This window comes from Cygnus atratus, chromosome 28 (assembly GCF_013377495.2).
Source record: "Cygnus atratus isolate AKBS03 ecotype Queensland, Australia chromosome 28, CAtr_DNAZoo_HiC_assembly, whole genome shotgun sequence".
NCBI lineage: Eukaryota > Metazoa > Chordata > Aves > Anseriformes > Anatidae > Cygnus > Cygnus atratus.
The window spans coordinates 973,074-994,357 of record NC_066389.1 but is presented as its reverse complement, the minus strand read 5'-3'; the positions used below and the strand labels follow the sequence as shown (position 1 = coordinate 994,357).

At 46.5% G+C, this 21,284-nt stretch overlaps 2 protein-coding genes across 2 annotated transcripts; one reads left to right on the top strand and one right to left on the bottom strand.

Moving 5' to 3' along the window:
- Positions 1–2,152: 2,152 nt before the first annotated feature.
- Positions 2,153–3,094, bottom strand: LOC118258473 (keratinocyte proline-rich protein-like). Its single transcript, XM_035567339.1, has one exon. The coding sequence runs from the start codon at positions 3,092–3,094 to the stop codon at positions 2,153–2,155; it is 942 nt and encodes a 313-aa protein (XP_035423232.1).
- Positions 3,095–14,922: 11,828 nt separating this feature from the next.
- On the top strand, positions 14,923–17,947 carry LOC118258469 (keratin-associated protein 10-6-like). Its single transcript, XM_035567328.2, has 2 exons — positions 14,923–14,952; positions 15,851–17,947. Exon 2 carries the CDS (start codon positions 15,872–15,874, stop codon positions 17,195–17,197), a length of 1,326 nt encoding a protein of 441 aa, XP_035423221.1. The 5' UTR covers positions 14,923–14,952; positions 15,851–15,871; the 3' UTR covers positions 17,198–17,947.
- The last annotated feature ends 3,337 nt before the right edge of the window (positions 17,948–21,284 follow it).

Below are 21,284 nucleotides of genomic sequence, written 5' to 3'. Positions count from 1 at the left end.
CTGCCTGATATTTTTGTGCTTTACTTGTGTCATTCATTCTCTTTTGATTTCTTTTAGTAGTCAAAGAATCACCTTTAAGCATTCACATACATATATGGCTCACATACACTTGGGCCCATGTACATTTGCCTTCCAGATTTCCCATGGAGGAAATTGCATTCTCAGACATTGAATATTTATGTAGGGATTATAAAATCTTGCAAGTGTTTTTCACCCTGAACTGGAGCAAACTAAGGAAACTTGGTGTTCTGCAAGGTATAATATTCTGAAGTACATTCCTGTGGAATCTATCAAAGCAATTAATTGTGAATTTGAGTCCCAGATACACTATAACTGCTGAGAGAAAAACAGTCTTTGGAAGTTCTTAACACTGAAAGGAAGCTTTTGCTTGCTCAGAGAGAATATTTTTAGTTCTAAAAGTATCAGAAATGGGATTTTGAATGTTGCCATTTCTCAGCAGGAAATACTGGCTCAGATAATTGATTTCCAGCCAGCTGTATGGCAAGGCGGGGGAGGAAAATTATCATAAAGGCAGAAGCTGTTGAATGCTATGATAGCGGTGTCTTGCAGACAGACACAAATCTGCTCTGTAAACCAGAAGCCGTGTGTCTCAGAGTGATTCTGTGATCAGACGATGAGGTTGGCTGTATCTAACCCATCTAGCAAGTACAGGGCCAAACTAGCGAGATCGCATTGCTCCTGGCTCATCTGAAGTGTGGGAAAAGCTTGTCTGCCTGTGCTTGCAACCCTCCTGATGGGCACACCCATGCCTTCTGCCTGCCGGAGGTCACGGGGTGGCTGTGAATGTGTTTAAATTGGGCAGAATGAGCACTGGGATAGCTGGGCATAAGCTGATGCCCTGTGTCCTGCTTTGGGATGGGGTGTCTTGCAGAGAGCTGTGTCAGTGCTATTAATTAGTATTTCTGTGCAATCAGCCATCCCCTGGCTGGTACAGCTAAGGGGCTCTTGCAGGTGCCTGGAGGAGAGGAACAGAAGATCCAGGGTCCTCTGCAAGCACCCAAGTTTCTGAGTCCCAATTTGCCTGGTTTTCAGCCTAAAAAGTGAGCGATTTGCAAGCTGAGACTCCTTGTCCTCTTCATAAGCAGAAGATATTACAAGTCTCCACAATTCAGTATTCAAAGTCATTTTTATTGTTGATTTTCACAGTGAAATAAACCTGGATACAATATCAGCCTAAAATAATTAGAGTTAAGCACCAAACACATACGCAACAGCACTGTGTGGTGAAATATGTTCCAGGGTGTAATTCTGACAGCAACGTGTATGCCGCCTCCTTTATCCTGTCTAACAGCTGGAAGCCATGCATGAGGTTAAACTATTTCAAAACATGTCTGGGTCGCATTTAATTATCTATATCTTTTCCATAAATACTCTCAGCTCAAGCTGCTCTTTACACATCCTAGAAAATCAGAGGCGAGCTCTCTCAGGAAAGCGCTGATGACTACCAGCTCAGCTAAGCAGATAATTAAGAGGTGATGGCTCTTTTGTAAAAATCTTTCCTTTCCTCTAGCTGAATGGATTTTTTTTTATTGCATAAAATATTTAGCACTGTGGATTCATGATTCAGAAAGCCTTCTTGCCATCAACCAGAACCCCTTAGCGGCAGGTTCTGCAGAAAACTCAAATCCTATTATTAATAGGCAAAAGCCCTAAATGCAAGGTGGGAGATGGCATTCGCATGCAGGGAGTTGGGGGGGGTAGGGGGGGATGCATGAAAACCAGGAGGCAGTGTGCAGGTCTGCAGGATGAGCTGGCTCATTGGGTTGAGTTCAAACACTTAGCTTAATGAACCCTGGCTCCAGCCTGCCATCATGCTCTTCGGTTTCTCTCCAGGTGTTTGAAAGCCATGAATGGTTGGGAGAGGGCAGAGATTCAGGTTGCTGGAAAGTCGAATGCACATGCCTACACCACCACTCGAAGCCTTCCTATCTATTAACAGTCCTGATGTGTCGGTTAGTGTATGGCTGTTAGTACGGGATAACACTAGCGTTAGTGGGGGGAGTTGGGAGCTGTGCTTCTTAACAGAAATTCTGCGGTGAAAAGGGTGTTGGAAAATGACCTTTGTGAGACACGGGGAGAGGAGGTCTTGCATCCTGCTTCTCTCTTCAGGGCTTCCCTTGTCAGCTGCAAGTTACTTCTGCATCAGTGGCCACTGGTTGGGCTGCTTCACCTGCTGCTGCTCGATGGGAGGATGCTTCTCGGGAAGGGAGCACTGCTCCGGCTCAGGGGTCGGCACCGGGATCTCCTTGCACTCCTGCTTCTGGGCACATGGTTCAGGGTCAGAGCATTGAACAGGGACAGGCACCGGGATATCCTTGCACTCCTGCTCCTCCTGGGGACATGGGGTGGGCACTGGGATCTCTTTGCACTCCTGCTTCACCTGAGGACATGGTTCAGGGTCAGAGCATTGAACAGGGACAGGCTTTGGGATCTCCTTGCACTCCTGCTTCTCCTGGGGACATGGTGCAGGGTCAGGGACAGGCACAGGGACCTCCTTGCATTCCTGCTTCTCTTGGGGACATGGTGCAGGTTCAGGGCATTGAACGGGGATTGGCACAGGGATCTCCTTGCACTCCTGCTTCTCCTGGGGACATGGTGCAGGGTCAGGGCTTGGAACAGGGACTGGCACGGGGATCTCTTTGCATTCTTGCTTCTCCTGGGGACATGGTGCAGGTTCAGGGCAGATAACAAGGGTGGGCTCTGGAATCTCTTTGCATTCTGATTTCTCCTGGGAGCATGAAATAGGCTCAGGGTGTGATACAGGAGGGAAAGTTGGTGGTAGCTTGATTTGCTGCTGCTGCTGCTGTTCCTGGGGTGGACACTCAGGTATTACGACCACTGGTGCTTCTCCCTTGCCTGGTTCCACCACGGGTGCTTGCAATGGCTCTGTTTTCTCTGGGCACTGTACCACAACTACTGGGGTTGGGTCTGGGACTTGGACTTCAGGTTGCTGCTGTGGACATGGGACCTGCTCAGGGCATGGAACTGGCTCTTGGCTTTGCTTTGGAATCGTTTTGCTCAGGCCAGGTGGGAGGGTGATTTCCTGCTTGCACTGCGTCTGATTCAAAGACATCTTTGCAGGAAACAAGATTATCTGAAAGAAATGTCAGAGCATTATTGTGTCTGCTAAATGAACTCCAATGGGATAAGGATGAAACAATTATAAGAAACATTAATCATCTGCAAGAGTAAAGTTCTCTTAGCTTGCCCTCAGTTACCCAATGTAGGCTGGCTCAGAAGGAATTATGATTTGCTGTTTCTTTTTCATCCTGTCTTTCAGCTCCTGCTCTGACTCTACCTTATCTTGTTCCTCCTTTCTGTTCTGCAATGTGGGACAGCCCTGTCAGGTCTAACAGAGATGAAGTCACTCCTTTGAACTTGGAGCTGATTTACATTTCAGAACTCTTCCGCCTGTTGCTTAGCCCTTCCCAAGGTGTTAACTCCCTTTCATTTCTTTCCTGGGGGACTGATGAGAGGAGCTGGAAAATAACAGATTTTCTGGTTTGATAGCAGTTTCAGAAAGTCAAAATAATAATAATAATAATAAAAAAAATGTTGAAGACAAGCATTTAAAAGCATGTGGTATTTCAAAAAGTAGAAGAATATAAATCTGGGGCCAACAGAATATTCCACACTGAAAAAAATGAAATACTTAATTTGATTTTGCCCATTTTGAAATGGTTTCCAGATTTTTCTTGGAATTCAAAAAATGAGGTGCTAAGGCCCCAGGGTGGACCTCCTCAGTATGCTAATGTATTTCTGTAGTATTGAGGGCCTTTACAGTAACTATGTAATAGGCCAACTCCACCTTTTGGTATTGCTATCACTCACTTCACTAATGATGCAATGGACTTGAGGCTACCTGTGTCACAGTCCTGCTAACTGTAATGGAAAAAATTAGCAGCGGTGATGCTGTCCTACATTTCTGGATTATCATGGCCATTAAGGATGCATGTAGCTTGCATGAATCAGAATAATCAGGAGGGATTTCTTCTCCCAAGGTCATTAATGTGCAACAGGCCAAATGATTTTTCCTAACAATTTATGAAACTCCCTCTCTTTGGTGTGCTGCTGAAGGTAGGACCAGGTTTGGCTGGCCTGGTGCTGTGTCTCTGGCAATTCCTATGCTGCTCTTTTTCTAAAGTCAATCTAAGGACACAAATAAAAGGTTAGAACCATGGAAGCATGAGTTGGAAAGGGTGTTTCTAAGTCCTATCAACAAAGGACTGGAGCCAACACAGGTCAAGTGAGTGTGTGCAAGTCTGTTCTCCCTTCCCCACTGCACCTGCCCCTCTTAGCACATCTTTAAAGCACATTCATTCCTCTCTTTCCCATCCTCCTAGATCATCTAGATCAGTATCTGGTGTCTCTTGCTATTTCCTTTATAAGGATATGATAGCATCTTAAGTCCAATTAATATATTGGTTAGCAGGAATGACAAAGCTCAGGAGGAATATTTTCACCTTTCTGCTCCGTACAGTCCCTCATAATCACAGATCTGTCTTTTCCAAATACAATTCTTCGATTAAAGTTTTTAAAACATTCATGTTATAAATAGAAGAATCATAGAAAGTGGGTTTAGACTGAACTTTAGGAGGCCATTTAGACTTTCTCCTTCCCTGAAGGCAGGATCAGTTATACTTAAACCAATATAATTTTATCTAATCTCTGCTTCAGAAAGGATCTAATTTAGTACTTGACTATCCTCAGATTTACACACAATCTGAACTTGCCTTGCAGAGCCATCCCCAGCCTACTTGTACTACCCCAATGCCAACAATTTCTCTCCCTCGTAGGAATCCTTTGCATATTCAAAGGTATCAAATAAAACACTTCTTTAAAGACTCTGCCTACACTAAACCTCAGTAAAATTACAACCGGCAATAAAATTATAGGCATCACAAAAAGGATCAGTATTCTCTGACTTACCCAACCAGTCAACAGGGTGAAGCGTGAAGTCGAGTGGATGGTGGAGCATGGAGATTTGAGAACTTTTATATGGTTTCAAAGCCCTGCCTTCTGGGAATGAGTCCTCCTAGGTAATGAGCTCATTCTTTCACAACTGCTGTTGTGCATTTCCTCCACAGACTTGTTTTACACGTAGGCAGTGTGAAGAGACGGCTTTTGGTGCAGAATGCATTTTAATCCCAATTCTGACTAATCCGATTTACAAAAAACTTTCTCTGTGAATAAAGGTCATAGCCTCCAGTTAATACAGCCATTGCAGAGCCCACTGAGATCAGGGGTCTTGATGTGGTGTCAGCCAATGTGGTTCCACTTCAGCCAATGCAGCTGAGTCATTTCATGCCAGCTAATGGTCTTGCCCCCACTTCTTTGGATGTCTTTGTGGTTTAAGACTGGGGGACTAATCTCAACTTCTCTCACCTCCTTTTCGTCAATGAATTCTCTAAAGTGATTTTTTTTGTGATTCTATCAGAGCATGACGGATGGGTTTGCTTTTTTCCCATTAAGATCTTTACAGATTTCATTCTTCTTTCATTTCAAAACAGATCATTTTGAATGCATATTATTGTCTATGGTGCAGAAGATTTAGCTCCCACCTATTCAAACATGACAGAATAGGGAGTTGAGTTTATCTCCATACATCATATGAAAAGTAAAGGGACTTCTAACGGCATACAAAATTTATCACACCCCAATGGAACTAGGACATTGGGCTGCTTTGGTGCTAGGACAGCACTTGAAAAGATGTTTCAATATACCTGTGAAATTAAGGGAGCTGGTAGTGTATGCAGTGTATTCTCTTAACATAATTCCATGTAAAAAGTCTTTTGAGTGAAAACAGTTCACTGATTGTTATCCTCAACATCTCAAGAAGCTGTTGGGATATAAGTCACAGACCTCACTGCTGATGCTAGGATTATTTTCATCAGCAGAGACGACGTGTCCCACACAGAGGTGAATTTCATCATATTTGGTTGTCTTGGGACTATCTTTGTCCTGTCTCCTCGATTTTACCAGAGCTTTTATCAGCACACGCACTACAGATGCAATCGTTGCAACAGGCTGAGCTGGTACCCGACGTTGGTTGGGGTTCCTGGGGTGCAAATATAAAAAAACTGCTTCTAGCTGTGGTGTAACTTCCTCTGCTGATAGTTGTTTAGTAACTGAAGGACAGAACACCTGGATTTGAGACCACATCTTCTTCTCCCATGACGTGACTTCACCCATGCAACTTCCCTTCTTACCTCACTGCAGGTGGGGCCCTGCCTTGCTGGTGTCAGGCTGGCCCTGGAACCTGCTTCGTTTTGGTTGCCTTTGCTAGCAAGGGTAACATCCCAATCTGGTGCCTACCATCAGCGAAGGCCTCACCTCACTGCTGCAGCTGCTGCTGTGCTGGCACAAATTGTGGCTGTAGGTCTGGTGAAGGCAGGAACTAGGACACTTTCCAGCATTGGAGAACCTGCCCGTCTGCTTTCTAGGTAGCATCAGGCATCGCGGTTATCAACATAGCCTTTCTGCTGAGGTTTGCTTTAGGACCTCAACCCTGTGGAGCAGGGCTAAAGTCAGGGGGAATATAGCAAGGGGGAATAAACTCAGACTCATAAGAAACATATTTTGTAATGCACCTGTTGGCCTGCAGAGGACAGAGCAGCTGGGTTCAGAAGGAGACAGGGTGCAAGTCATTAGATCAAATGTTGCAGCTGAGAAAAGTGAATGTGCACCTCCAGGCCAGAGCTCCAGTAACCTCTGCTCTGCCCATCAGTGAGAGAGAAACTGGGCACGTAGCACCTGTGGACCATTGCTGAGGCAAAGACTGCTACAGGTGCAACAAACCACAGCCCTGTGTTGTGACACTGCTTTTATTAAAGCAAGCAGTTGGATTTCTGGAATATGTAGCCAGTTTGGTTGTCAAATTTCCAGCCTCGACTTGCAACATCCAGTGAGCAAGGAAAATCACTTTCCATAGCTGGAGGGGAGACGACCTGAACCATGTCTGGAGACCAGAAGGTGGGGCCATCCTGACCTTAAACCCTGGTTTGGATCCAGGTCTGCAGAGGCTTGGGGAGGTCACTTCACAACCATGTCAGCAACCTCAGCAGAAAAATGATGGTAATTATCATCGAAGAGGCTCTGAAGTCAGCCCGTGGAAAGGGAGTGAATGTTTTTCCCATAGTAGCGGCTTAATTGCTTTCCCCTTCCATGTGAATTGCACTAAGACTATTTTTAGAGGCAAATGCCATATGCAGTGAAACCTGCCTTACTCAAACCTCTGGGGAACTACGGGAGAAACGTGCATGAAGGAAGGCGGCTTGGCAGTGAACGTGGAGCTAAGCAGCAACTCAGCTCTCACCTGGTGGAGCCTGGCTCTGCTCCCAGCTGTTGCTGAAGCTGTACCACTAATTCCAGGCAATGCAACACCACAGATGATAAAAATACTGGCCTGAGCCTGTCCTTCTTCCTAGAGAGAAAATGCCAGTCCAGGTTCCACACAGCTTGTGTAGGTGCTGAGTTGCCCTCAACCCCCCAGTGGCTTTCCAAATGCTGATCAGGTAATTAATTAATTAGGTCCCCAACAGTCTAAGATGCCCAGGGAGGTATGCAGCAGTTATGTTAGCAATTCCAAATGGAGATTTGTAGCTAATTTACCATGAGTGTCTCAGTATCTCTGAGGTCCCTGCAGCTATAGTACTTCAGTCTGAAGGAAGGGATGAGCGTTTTTAGAAGCAAAGAGCACTGCAGAGAACTGCAACTCAGGATGTGAAATGTAATCCTTGCCTCACGTCTGCAAGGGTGCTCTTTGATTTTTGTCCATCCAGTACTTTGAACCTGTATGCACAGAGAAAATGATTTGTGGAAATTATTGCACTCCTGGATTTCATGTCTTGGTGTGATTCAGAAGTTGCTGAACTGGATCTCCCAAGACATGGCTCGCCCAGTGGCTTAATTAGACACCGTTTCGTTAACACCCCATCTTGTTCTTTATTATTGTGTCTGTCATCACTTTAGGGTGGACACCTTGATTAGCTCATCTCACGAGACAAAAGACTTAATTACCAGTTACTGAATTTCCTGGTATCGGTCTGTCTGCCTGCAAGTCCAGTAGCTGATACTTCTGCAGACTTGACCTTCTCTCCTAGTGCCCAGGACTCTGAGCATCAAGTCATATTACAGGAGAAAAGAAACCGGTCTTCCACAGAGATAGTCAGATGTGTCAGTTTGCATGCTTTTTTTTTTTTTTTTCCTTGCCTGTTCGTGAACAATTCTTCTCCATTTTTGCCATAATAGAGCACCCAAGCTTCCTAGGATTATTTTAACAGCTCTCAGGAAACACACATGGCTAAATCAGTTGTCTGTGACTCTACCTTCAGAGCAATAAAACCTCTTTTGTAAATTCACCAGCCTCCATCTTCAAGCTTTTTACATATTTTGCCTCCAATTCTCTGAGTTAGCAGCCAGTTCCAGAGCCTCCCTGCACTGCTTCTTGGAAGTCTTCTAATTCCCAGCCTAAATGTATTCCTAACTGCTTGTGCAGGATTACTGTGCTGCTCAACAGATTGCCTCATTGAAAACCCATTGGGCACAACAGAAATACTCTCCAGTCAGTCATCACATCAAAGATCCTAATTCTCAATTGCTTCATTCATGCTCTGGAGCTCAGGAATGAACTTGTTGAAGTTCAGCCTGTCGTCAGCCTTTTCTGGCCCATGCACCAGGCCACACAATTTACAGCAGGGCAGCCCGGGGGGTCACCCTGGATTTGTGCTCAGCTTTGCAGCACTGCTGCTGGAGAACAGGGAACAGCTGGGGTGCAGCATCCCACTTCAGGCTTCCCATGTTCCTGGAAGGGGATGAAGTGTTGGCTTGCTGGAGTATCAGCCTCATGGTTTTCTGGCAGGTGCCTGGTGCAGCAGGGAGGTTCTCGGGGCACTGGTTGCATTTGGATTAAGGTTGCTTTATCCTTCCCCCCAGAAAGTCAGAAAGGACCTTGATTGTCCCCAAGGTTCAGGCTCTGCATTTGCTGCCTGCGTTATTTTTGTGATTACCTCCGGAAGGACTGGAAATATGGGGATTTAGACCACAGTGTCTGGAAAATGCCAGAACAAGAACAAGGCTTCAGGTGTGGCCAACACAACAGCCTTCTGCAGCTAAAATACAAAATGCCTAAGAACAGGGAGTTTTCTCTCCTAAACACCAAGAAGAACAACCTGTGCTGTGAACTGGGCAGTTCTGGAGTCACAAAAATGCGTATATCATTTACAGCACAGGCCCCTCTCTGGGAGGCTGAACTCCTGGGGCTTATAAGGACCTTTCTGGGTCCCCAGGCTCTTCCACTGAAATCAGTCTTTGCACTGATTTGTTGCTTCGCTGGTGGGTTGGGTAAGTTTGCTTCTGATGAATCCATTAAAAATTGGTAATTAGGCTTGCTGTAATATGACTTACTGTGAGGTTATAGTTCAGCGATGGCAATTTCAGACTCTTCCATTTGCAAATTGAATTATATGAGGTTGAATTTCAGGAGCTGCAGGCTCTAGAAATTAAACTATTTCTTTTCCAACTGTTTCTGCATCCATGTAATGTCACAGATTAATAGAGATAATCTTGGTTATACCTATGTCGTTCCTGTGACTTTGATGGCATAACACCATTGCACAAAGGGATTATAGGAAAAGAATCAGGCCCAGAGGACTGAGAGATTATACAAACATGCCTTACATTATAATCCTAAAACTATGCTGTTAGTTGAGTTACTATGGAAAAGGGAAATTTTAAAAGCTTAGTATGTTGAGACCATCTGATGTAATAATATGTTCTGGCTGACAGGACAAACTCCCTGGGGAGGGGAAGGAAGGGCTAAATCCAAGAGCAGCAGGGAAGATTTCAAGGATCCGCGCAGCCTTGCACGAATGCTCTGTCTGACAAAACAGATTTTGATCGAACAGTGTTGTCCTCAGAGGCTTTTGGGCTGCAAACCAGTATTAATGTGGTTGAGGGCTGTAAAGGGAATATCTGACAAGGTCTGGGTGGTGAAAGGAACCCAGACTAAATGAATATACTGCAAGAAGATAGCACGGGAGGGGTAATTATTGGTCTTCAGGTTCAAGAGAGAATTATCTTGGGTCTTCTCCTTTCCATTGCTCTGAGTTACTCATTAAAGTCATAACAAACCTGAGCTCTCAGTTTGCTTCTTTCTAACACCTGCATGCAGATTAGGGTGCAGTTACCAGGGCTTCTAAGAGAAAGTGTTGCTGTTGCTGCTGCTTGATTCTCTTACTTCTCTTGATTTATTTTACCAAACAAACAAACAAACAAGCAAACCCCAAACAACAACAAAAGTGCATTTTTTTCTTCCTCAAATACATAAATACATTAGTGTTTCTTCTTTTTTTTTTTTTTTTTCAGTTCCTGACTTGCAAGAAGAATGTCTTTGCAGCTAACCAGCAGCAGTGCAAGCAAGCAGCCCCTCTGCCACCTACAGTAAGCAAAAGCCACGCTGGAGCCAGTGGCAGAGCCAGACCCAGCAACAGCCAAAGAGAAAAGAAACCTCAGGAGAAGCCAGAGGTGCAGTTTTCTTCATCAAAATCAGAACCTAGGCAAAGCCCACTACTAGCTAAGGCACCACAGGCTCCCATTTCTGTGCCACCCCTGGAACAAAAGCAAAACCTGCTTTGGTAGGGGGTTGGACCCGATGATCTTTCGAGGTCCCTTCCAACCCCTACAATTCTGTGATTATGTGATTCTGTGATTCTTTGAAAACCAGAAGGCGAGTCAGTGGCTTCCCAAGCAAAAGTGGCTCCTGCACATAGAAGGTGATGGCAGAGGAACAAAATGCAGGGCCTGCTGTGGTAACATCATGTTCTCATGTCTGGTGTGATAGAGCCTCCACTAGACATATTTCACAGCTTCATCCTCTGCAGCTGGGTGCTTCGGTGGCCGCATGCTGTTGCCCTGTGCAGGGCAGTCAAGTTTTGGGTGCAATCAAGCATTGAGCACGTACCTCTGCACCCAGGTTTCTCTGGTGTTGGAAGCCCAGAAGATGCAACTAATGGATGTGGGTGCCAGGGGGCAAGAAAGTTGCATCAGTGTTGAAACCCCACAGCTTGGCTCATGTATTTTAAAACTCACTAGGGCTATTGCAATCATGTAGTCAGATTTTCTGCAGAGGCTAACCTCCACTGAGCCTGGTAGCAACCAGAACAAAGAGGTGTGTTGGGGCTACTAATTGCAGAACAGCAAGAGTTTATTAAGCAATAAAAAGCTTTTAAAATATAGCAAGGAGTCTAAGAGAGGAGCATTTAATTCTATTGCATGATGGAGTTTGTATTTTGCCTTCAGTGCTGTTAAATCATCGAGGTAACGATACTGAAAATTTACTGCTTGCTGGGCTAATAATATGTTAAGTTTTATTATCTGCAGCCAGTATGCTGCTTTCTAATTACAAGTCTGATACAATACAAATGTGCAATCTCTTCTTATTCTCTTGTGCTTCCCTATTCTCCATCTTCCCCTCCCTGCACACACCTCACTGCCTTACAGAGATTGAATGAACAGATTCCCCTCTCCTGTGAAGCCCAGGGAATGCAGCCCAGCTACCATTTCAGTGCATGTTTTCGATGTCCAGAAACACACGTGCATGTAAGCTGGGATGAGGACAGGAGGCTGTGGCTGGGCTGCAGGGTGTGTTCGGTGACTTAGGTTTAACTTCTTGCCACTGCTTTGGTACAATAAGGAACATTCGGATATTAGGATGCAAAGGCAGTGGTCTGGGCTGAGTTCACAGGCTACCAGTTCAAACTTTTCCTGGAGAGAGAGGGCATTTGAAGGTGATTTCCCAGCTTCTGTTGGCCAGTTCTGCAAGGCTGTTGCAGGAGGTGGTTGCATGTGCATATGCTGCACTCTAGTGGCTTGTACAGCTCTGAGGACATGGTCTTGCCTTGTCGAGGCTGGAGGACAAGCATAGGTGAGGCTGGAGGACAAAGTCATGCCTAGGTGAGGCTGGAGGACATAGCTATCCCAGCCCCATGCACATCCCTAACCAGTGTTTGGTACTTGAAGATTGTTCTCATGGTCACAAGATGTTAAGCTGAGCTTGTCTTTACTTCTCCAAGGCAGACTGATTTCTTCAAGGAAGGACTCTCCTCCTTGCCTCTGCTGTAGCGGCCTCACATGCGCAGTGTCCTTCACTATGTGCTAGTTTTAATCTTTAACAGCTCCCCACTGTAGCTCCCTCCTGCTTTACAGCTATTTGTCTAAATAATCAGCATTTTCTTGCTACAGTTAATGGAACGAAGCTAATTTTATGCCACTTGAAGTTTCAGCCTAGTATATGAGATCACACCTAGCTGATTTAATTTGTTTCTTCTATCTTCTTTTTTGACTGGCTTGCTCTTCTGCCAGATTTCTATAATTGGAGCAGGCGAGGAGCTTTGCATTCCTGGTGCATTAGCTCATGCTCCAGATCTGCTGCTCTGTGACGTGTTCCTTTGCATTCCTGACTTATTAAAGGGAAGGCGGTGGATTCCCAAGTGTCTCACCTGGCATCTCTTCCAGGATGTTTTTCAGCTTCCCTCTTCGTACTTCTCAGTGCCATGGCCCTATTTTAACTTCGTTTCCACCTTCATCTTGTGCTGTTGTCCGGGTTGCAAGATGAGTCAGGCATGTTAAAAAAGCACAGGAGATTTTCTTAGCTGCCAACCATTGCAGGGCAGGGCTGCCTTGTGGGAAGAAGGTGGATACTACCAGGATGTGCACAGGTGATGACAATAGAAGCACACATTTTTGACAGGCATTGCTATGTGAAAGTGAAACACTCATTAAACTGCTGCATAGTGAAAGTCTTCAAAATTGCCCTGTTGCAAAAATTAAAATAGACTCTAATTGTCTTTTTCTTTCTTTTTCTTTCTTCCTTTCTTCCTTCCTTTCTTTCTCTTTCTTTCTTTCTTTCTTTCTTTCTTTCTTTCTTTTTCTTTCTTTTTCTTTTTCTTTTTCTTTCTTTTTCTTTCTTTCTTTCTTTCTTTCTTTCTTTCTTTTCTTTCTTTTCTTTCTTTTTCTTTCTTTCCTTCTTTCTTTCCTTCTTTCCTTCTTTCCTTCTTTCCTTCTTTCCTTCTTTCCTTCTTTCCTTCTTTCCTTCTTTCTTGAGTGTACTGAATAAGTGGATTTAGATACATAATCATATAGATATTACTGGGTTTGAACATAAAAGACAAGTCATTTCTGTGATCAAGTAATTAAATTTCTCCTGGTCTGTCAATAAACTAGGTGGCTACTCATGGGTTTCAGTCAAATATCGAATGAAATAAGGATTTGTTTGAGGGCTGGGGCAGTGCCTGCATCCAGACTAGAATAAAACCAATATAAATATGAATTGCTCACCTTGGTTAACAGGGAGGATCAGACCTGCAATGTTTGGAGCTAAAAAGCAATGAAGAGTTATGACGTTGGATCAAAGAACCGAGTTCTGTGGGAGGGAGGCCACAACAAAGCTGCATTTCTTGTGGTTCAGCCAATGATGAATGCCCCCAGTGCTGACCAGCAAGGGTAGGGCTTAGTTCTTGCTGGACATGCCTATGGTAAAGGGAGCATTTAATTCTCTGCGATTCTTGCCTAATGAACCCTAAATTTTCACCCATGAATAAACCTTGAGAACCACTTTCATAGTTGTACAAAAGAGTTGCTAGGCTTTATTATTCACTTGTACTACAAAATTATTTATATATGGACCTTTCTCTTGGCCTCAGAAACCACCTGAGGAGTGCCATTTCTCTAGTTCGTAAGAAACCACAGCTTTAATAAATATATGCAGGAGCTGCTCCCCCTGGCGTGGGTTTCATCTCACCCAGTGAACTCCTCTGAGCTGGTCCCCCTGAGCTCTCCTTGGAGCCAGCGGGAAGAAATGGTCATTTTTGGGGAAGTTTCATGTGCCAAAGTACACATGAAAGCATTGACTAGATCTTCAATGACTTCAACAAATTAATCTCCCAGGTTTCTAACTGGTTTCTTTATTCTGGGCATGGTATGCAATAAGAAGTGGACTCACTGAGAAGGTATCCACAGGACTGGAGGCAGTTATTCTGCTCCTGGTGCTGTTTGTGGCTTGTCGTGCTGCTGGTGACAGCTTTGACAGCTGAGCTCATTATGCAGTGGCTGCAATCAAACGTGACTGTAGCTCATCTTTCCTGCTCATCTGTCACTGGATGGTGTATTCCCATCGTTCTGATGACAGGTAATTGCGCTGGGATCATGGGATTATCAGGGCGCTGGCAGCCAGATGCTCTCCAGACCTAAAGGAGCTAAAGGAGGATGGCTGTGGATGACACCCACCCAAGGGTGATGTGAACCTTTTGAGGAGCTCCTGGTTTTCCCCAGAGGAGACAGTGTCCTGTGTCCCACTGCACACATAGACAACTCCAGCTGCTGGGCATTGCAAGGTGGATGAGAAGGGCTGCTCTAATGAGTGATTAAGGTTAGAGAAGGACATGGTGCACCCAGCGCAGCTCCCACAGCACAAAGCCATTCTCATGTGTGTGTGGAAAGAGGCCAGGCAATGGGATGACCTGTCTCCGGGGACCACTAGAAGGAGTCCAGGGACAGGGAAGCCTGGCTCCAGGGAGTCCCCTGGAAAGCCATTATTGCACAGTGTCGTGTGCGCTCTGGTCTCGCAAAACCACTGAGGCTGGGTATGCCTCTGCCTCTCCAAATACCATTCAGTCTTACCATGCCAGGGAGGATTATACAACACGTAATTACTCTTACTATGGGGAGCTGACATTCAACTACTCATCCCTGGGGATGAGTACACTGATGCTAGTCACTGCAAGTGTTGCACACAGGACAGCTTGTGCATAGGAGCTAATAGGCTATGTCGTGAGTTCCTCATACCTTCAAGGCACGGTTAGTAGCTATATAAAAGGTCTCCTTCTGTTAGGGCTCACTGGTCACATCACAACGCTGTTCTCACCAAGGAGCTGGGTAAGTCTGATTTGTGCTGAGCCTTTGTAGCTGTTGAAATGCAGATTTCTTTCTGTCTTATTACATATGGAAATGCTTTGTGGGAAAGGTTTTTAAAATTAGTGAGTTTGAATTGCTATGTTGGTGTGGGAATGCGCTCTTACAGTGTCTCCAGCGAGGCATCTGACTCCAAGAGCCACTTGTGAACAATCTAAAGAATAGCTGTGAGCAGTAATTGTGGTGCTGCTATTGTCATTTGCTTTTGGGGGTGCCTGATAACACTCAGAGCTGCTTTGTGTGTATCAGGGAACACACTGCCAGAAGAGCTGTGAGCGGGTTTGTGTTCCATTGTGGTATCTCTGCCCTTTAATTGGCTTTGGTTCCCTAATGAGCACAGACTTGGTGATGCTGGGACTGGGCTGTGAACCTCTGCATGCCCGCGGTGTTACAGGATCAGCATACAGCAGAGCCTTGGGTGCTGTTTGCCTCTCTTGCTACCTGCAGAAGTGGCCAGAGGTTCAGAGCAGGTTTCTGCATTGGGGATTTTTCTCAACACATCAGCAAGAGGTCAAATGTGGTCCCCAAGGAAAAGCAGAGGAGAAAAACTGGATTTGGTAGTTAAAAGGCAGCTCTGAGATGAGGAATTCCTCTGCTGACCTCAAAGATCAGTTCTTCCCCTTGAAGGTCCAGGTGATGGGTGGAGAGGGGGGGCTGAAGTCCAGGGAGATACTTCATGCTGCGTGTATCTCTGAATGTCCCTGCTGTTTGACTTATTGACGTGTTTCTGAGTTAAAAATTACAGGTTAGGTGCTCGGCTGCTGCTGGCGTGGTTTTGAGACAGCGGCTACAGGCGGGACGCAGCTCCAGCACCCTGCCGGGTGCCTGTCTAAGGGCTCTGCTTTCCCACCTCTCGTTCCAGTCCTGCCAAAGCCTCACCAAGATGTTGTGCTACCAACAGCAGTGCTTCCCTCCTCTCTGCCAGGAACCCATCCCCGTTAAGTGCCCCCCCAGGTACCCTGCCAGGCACCCGCTGGTGACCAGCTGGCAGTCGGCGCAGTGCATCCCGCAGTATGTGACCCCCTGCGTCCCCCGGCAGCGGTTTCTGTCCTCCAGCTTCTCCCAGCAGCAGTGTGTGACCCAGTGTGTGCCACGGCAACAGTATGCAACCAAGTGCGTGCCGCAGCAACAGCGTGTGAGCCAGCTCATCCCACCACAGCCGTGTGCACCTAGGTGTGTGACAACCTGTGTGCCACAGCAGCAGTATATCACCCCATGCGTGTCGCAGGAGCCTTGCATGACCAAGTGTGTGCCGCAGCAGCAATGTGCAACCAAGTGCACGCCTCAACAGTGTGCAACCAAGTGCGTGACCACCTATGCCACCCAGCAGCAGTGTGCGACCAAGTGCATCCCGCAGCAGCAGTGTGCCACCAGGTGTGTGACCACGTGTGTGCCACAGCAGCCATTCCTGACCAAGGGCATCCCCCAGCAGCAGTGTACGACCAAGTGCGTCCCGCAGCAGTGTGTGACCACCTACTCCCCACATCAGCAGTGCGCCACCAGGTGTGTGACCACATGTGTGCCGCAGCAGCGTGCGACCAAGTGTGTCTCACAGCGCTACGTGACCACTTGTGCCCCGCAGCAGTGTGCCACCAAGTGTGTCCCGCAGCAGTGTGCCACCAGGTGCGTGACCACGTGTGTGCCACAGCCGTGTGAGACCAAGTGTGCAACCATCTGTGTCCCACAGCAGTGTACGACCAAGTGTGTCCCACAGCAGCAGTGTGTGACCAAGTGTGTCCCGCAGCAGTGTGCAACCAACTGTGTCCCGCAGCAGTGTGCCACCAAGTGTGTCCCACAGCAGTGTGCGACCAAGTGTGTCCCGCAGCAGTGTGCCACCAAGTGTGTCCCGCAGCAGTGTGCAACCAAGTGTGTCCCACAGCAGTGTGCGACCAAGTGTGTTCCACAGCAGCAGTGTACGACCAAGTGTGTCTCACAGCAGTGTGCCACCAAGTGTGTCCCGCAGCAATGTGCAACCAAGTGTGTCCCACAGCAGTGTGCGACCAAGTGTGTTCCACAGCAGCAGTGTGCGACCAAGTGTGTCCCACAGCAGTGTGCCACCAAGTGTGTCCCACAGCAGCAGTGTACAACCAAGTGTGTCCCACAGCAGTGTGCGACTGATTGTGTCCCACAGCAGCAGTGTCAGTCAGGTGGAGTAAAAATTTCAAGTCACTCTAAAAAGTACTGCTCTGCATCAAAATGGCCCTGGTAAAAAGGAGCGGGGGAAAGGAAGGTCCTTGGAAAAACAGCGAGGTATGGCTTTGGGGCAGGATTATTTATCTCCTTGTGTCACCTGCCGACTACTTGCTATTGCTTAATTCTGCTTTATCTCTGTTTTCCAGTACTTCCCCTGTAGCTCAGCTCTATTTTGGGCCAGGGTATGATATTATTTCTATGGTTGCGCTCCAGGTGTCTGTGGCTTATTCCTTAGTCTGCTGCAAGAAATAGTTCGGTGGGATGTCATTAAATTCTCACCTAATTGAAATTAATAGAGGTTTCAAAAGAAAAAAAAATGTCTAAGGAGTCCAGCTGACAACAGCATCAAGAGGACTGGCGGTGCGGCCGGCGGAGGGCTGTCACCAGGTTTAGTCCTGGTCGAGACAATGCCTGGGTTGACCTGTAATCCCCAAGGCTGCAAGTTCTCCAAAAGAGCTGTTTTCACTCACAGATTTGGAAGCCAAATGTAAATTTGCTAAGCAAACAGTATACGAGTCTTGTTCCAACAGCCTTCGTTTCGGAAGGTGGCCAGAAGTCCCTGCTGACTCTGCACTGACTTCAGTGGAGTCCCTAAACCAGGCAGGGTTTCTGGCTCGGTGAAGTTGGTCCTGCTGAAATTTTATCCATGAAAGTTTTTATTCACTTGGTTGCTTTGATTAATATGGAAAACACAGCCTGAAACAAAACAAAGTCTTTGAAATGACACTGAAAGTTGTAGCGCTACTCTTTTATAAATGTTGGAGATGTTGAAGTGATTAACTATATTCTTTATGCTGCCTGAAGATGTGTACTCTACACTGTATTGAAAACAAACTATATATATATATATGTATACTTATGCTATACATATATATACTTAAATAAATATAGTTCTCTGACCTCACATTAAATACCTTGTCTTTTTGCCCGCTGGTGATCATTAGACAGTGAACTCCTGTCTGAAAAAAATACAAAAATCTTGCAATATGGCCTATCATTAGGAAAATGAATAGGAACCTGCTCACGCTAAGCAGATCATGCCTATTTGGAGGGCAAAAACAAGTGGTGCAAGAGGATGAGGAGGGTGTGACTAGGGCCGGGACGCTGTCCCGCATCCTGCCCTGCTCCACCCTTGCTCAGTGACCTTGGGGTGCCACCGCAGGCTGCCCACGAAAGCCAAGGAGATGCCTGAGATGGGAGTGGGTGCGACGGGAGGCAGCCCCTTCTCACACCTCCTTGGCATGCCCATGGATGATGCTTTGGAGAACAGCAGGTAAGAGTGGCAGCAACTGTGGCCCTCCTTCCTCATTTAAGAGCCGGGGAGGCTCTTGCAACCCAAACTTTTGTGTCCCCTTTACAAGAAGAGAGCATTGCTGTGGGCTTCCAAGGAGCTTTCACACCATTGCGGCTTTCCCACAGCAGGCTGAGCCCAGGGCAGGGTTGCCAAAATCCTCCTGGGTGGTGGAGGACCTCATCTTACAGGGGCTGGGTGGCTAAAAGGAGCATGGGGCTCCTTTTGGAGGCAGCTGGGACTGAGCCTGGTGCTGGCCCTGGCTCTGACTCACACCAAGTGACTGTGGTGCAATGTGCCTCAGTTTCCCCTGTGTTTAAATGGGAATAATAATAGCCCCCGCAACAATGTCCCATGCAGCACTGTGCGTCTCTTCAAGATGAAAGGATTTCAGGGGACTTTGCAGATGTTAATTAAGAATATTTGTATGACAGGGCATGATGTTATCATTGGGTTAGTATTTTGTTACCTGCACTGGAAACACTAAAATGAATATTAGGATTACTTGAAGGCTACCGGATCTCCGTCTTGCCCATGAACTGGATTTATGGAGCTTGTAAAAACGGTGGTAATCTGCTTACCTCTTCTCTGACGCCAGCTTGATTCCTAAAATCTTGGGTCAGGCCATTTAACATTAAAAAGGGTGTTGTAGTTTAGGGGAATGAAACACAGCTAAGAGAAACACAGGTAGGATTTAGTGCTTTTGTCTTCAGATGTGGAAAATAACCCTAGAGAAAGCACTCTTCCCTTTAGCTATTTTTGCTCTCAAAATGTTGGCATCAACTAGGAAAACGTGCACTCTGTTTACATTTTTGTCTGTGATATTGGGGTGAATTTTTGGTAGAAAATCAAAAATGTAAAAAACAAAATAGCCTGCTGGACTTTTATTTTCTGGCAAAAACAGAAATAGAAAATTAAGTCCATGGGTCATAGGCTGGAGATCAGTATTCTGCTTCTTATCAGTGAGAAATTTTCCACTTACTCCACTCAGAGTACTTATTTCACCCGTTTTTGTTTCAACATATAGGACCTCACCTAAATTCCCAGCATCCTGTAACCCAACTGGTAGATGTCAAATTTGCATTAAAGGGGAAAAAAAATGCCAGGGCCTTTACTTATGCAGATATAACTACGCAAAACCCCCTTCCCTATCGGCACATATACTCATGCCACTGTTCATCTCCCCTCAGGTTTACACCTGGCATCAGCAGGGAACAAAAATACTGTACAGCAGAGCAGGAAATGGGAGCTCTGTTTTCGGGGCCGGAGCTCGCTGTGATTCAGCCGCCTTTCCCTGGGCTGCCCCTGTGCTCCTGCGCTTCTCCCCTTTGTTGTGCCGGAAAAGCGTCACCTCTTTGGGCAGGTTGTTCGCTTCGTGGCAGGTCATTTTAGCAGCCGACTTGCCCTTAGCCCAAGGCTTTCTCAGTCCCAGTCACCCACCCCTTCCCTCGGTTCCCTGTGTAAGTGAAGCAAGTCTGCGTGCCACAGTAATTATGGTCTGCAAGAAGTCGCCAAGAGTCCTTCCTGGATGGTGTTTTCAAAGGCACCGAAGGGCCTTATGCATGCAGCTTCCATGGAAATGAGGAGTCCCTTGGGCGGCCCAAACCCAGTCCTTTGTCTCAGCCGGCATCTTTTTCGGTGTGGAAAGGAGCATTTTTGCTGCCCTGAGTCTGCAAGGGGGAGGCAGAGATGCTGTGGCACTGCACATGGGCTGCTCAGCATGAGAGCCATGAGCAGTCCTTGCGGGGGATGTGCTTGGCCAGCAAGGCTTTGCTTGGCATGGAGAGGAACAGGAGGTTCCCGTGTGGAGCTTGGGGCTACACCAGACATCCTGGAGGTGCTGGCCGGCGACGGCAGCCCCGCAGAGTGAGGACGGCCATCCCCGCCGGCGCGAAGCTGCACGTGGCTCAGCCGGGACTGGCAGGCAATTAGAGCATCGCCCAGCCAAACTGCCTCACTCCCCTAGGGCACTTATTCACTGTATAAAAGCTCTGCCATCGCGGGGCTCTCCTAGGCACTTCTCTCCGGTTGTTCTCACTGATGAAGTGGGTAAGTCTGGCTTTTAATGGAGCTCCTGAAATGCTGTTTTGTACCTGGGTGGCTGGAGCAGGCAGAGGTCCTGCTCGTGTACTCGCGGAGATGCAGTCTCTGGGGGATGCTGCCCTCAGCCCTGGTGTGCGTGGCTCTGACAGCTGGAGCAGCTCCTCCGTGCTGAATGGAAGAATATCAGGAAAGCACTTCCAGATGGACCGTGAAGCCGGGAGTGGGATTTGTGGGCTTTTCTACGCTTGCTGTTAGATCTAGTCCAAAGGAAGACATTGACTACATAAAGGGCTCAACGCTGCCAGGAGTCAGATACGAGTCTGTACGCAGAAAGGTGACTCCTCTAAAGAAACTGGCAGAATTTTTCTGCCATTTTATGGAATTTGAATAAAGCAGCTTCTCAAGTAATAGGAAGAAGCCAATCAACTTCAGTGCCAATGTAAAAGCTAGCAGAGAGACTCTCCAGCTAAACCTGAACATGTTTAACTTTCTGTGTAGGTTAATGGATAAAATAAGTCAGAGATGCAAACAACTCCCTGGAAGCAAATAATCCCCCTATTTTAGAAGATTTTTATCTTGATGAGCATCACCAGATACTTTAGCATTGTACATGTAGTAGCAGCATTGCTGTTGTTGTTTTTCAAATGGTTGTTTTTATTAGTCAATGATTATTATAATTGTAGTGATAATGATAGTAACACACAGCATTGTTATTGTTAATAGACACCCAGCGATAGGCTTTTTGGAAGATAAAGCAGATTACTGTAAT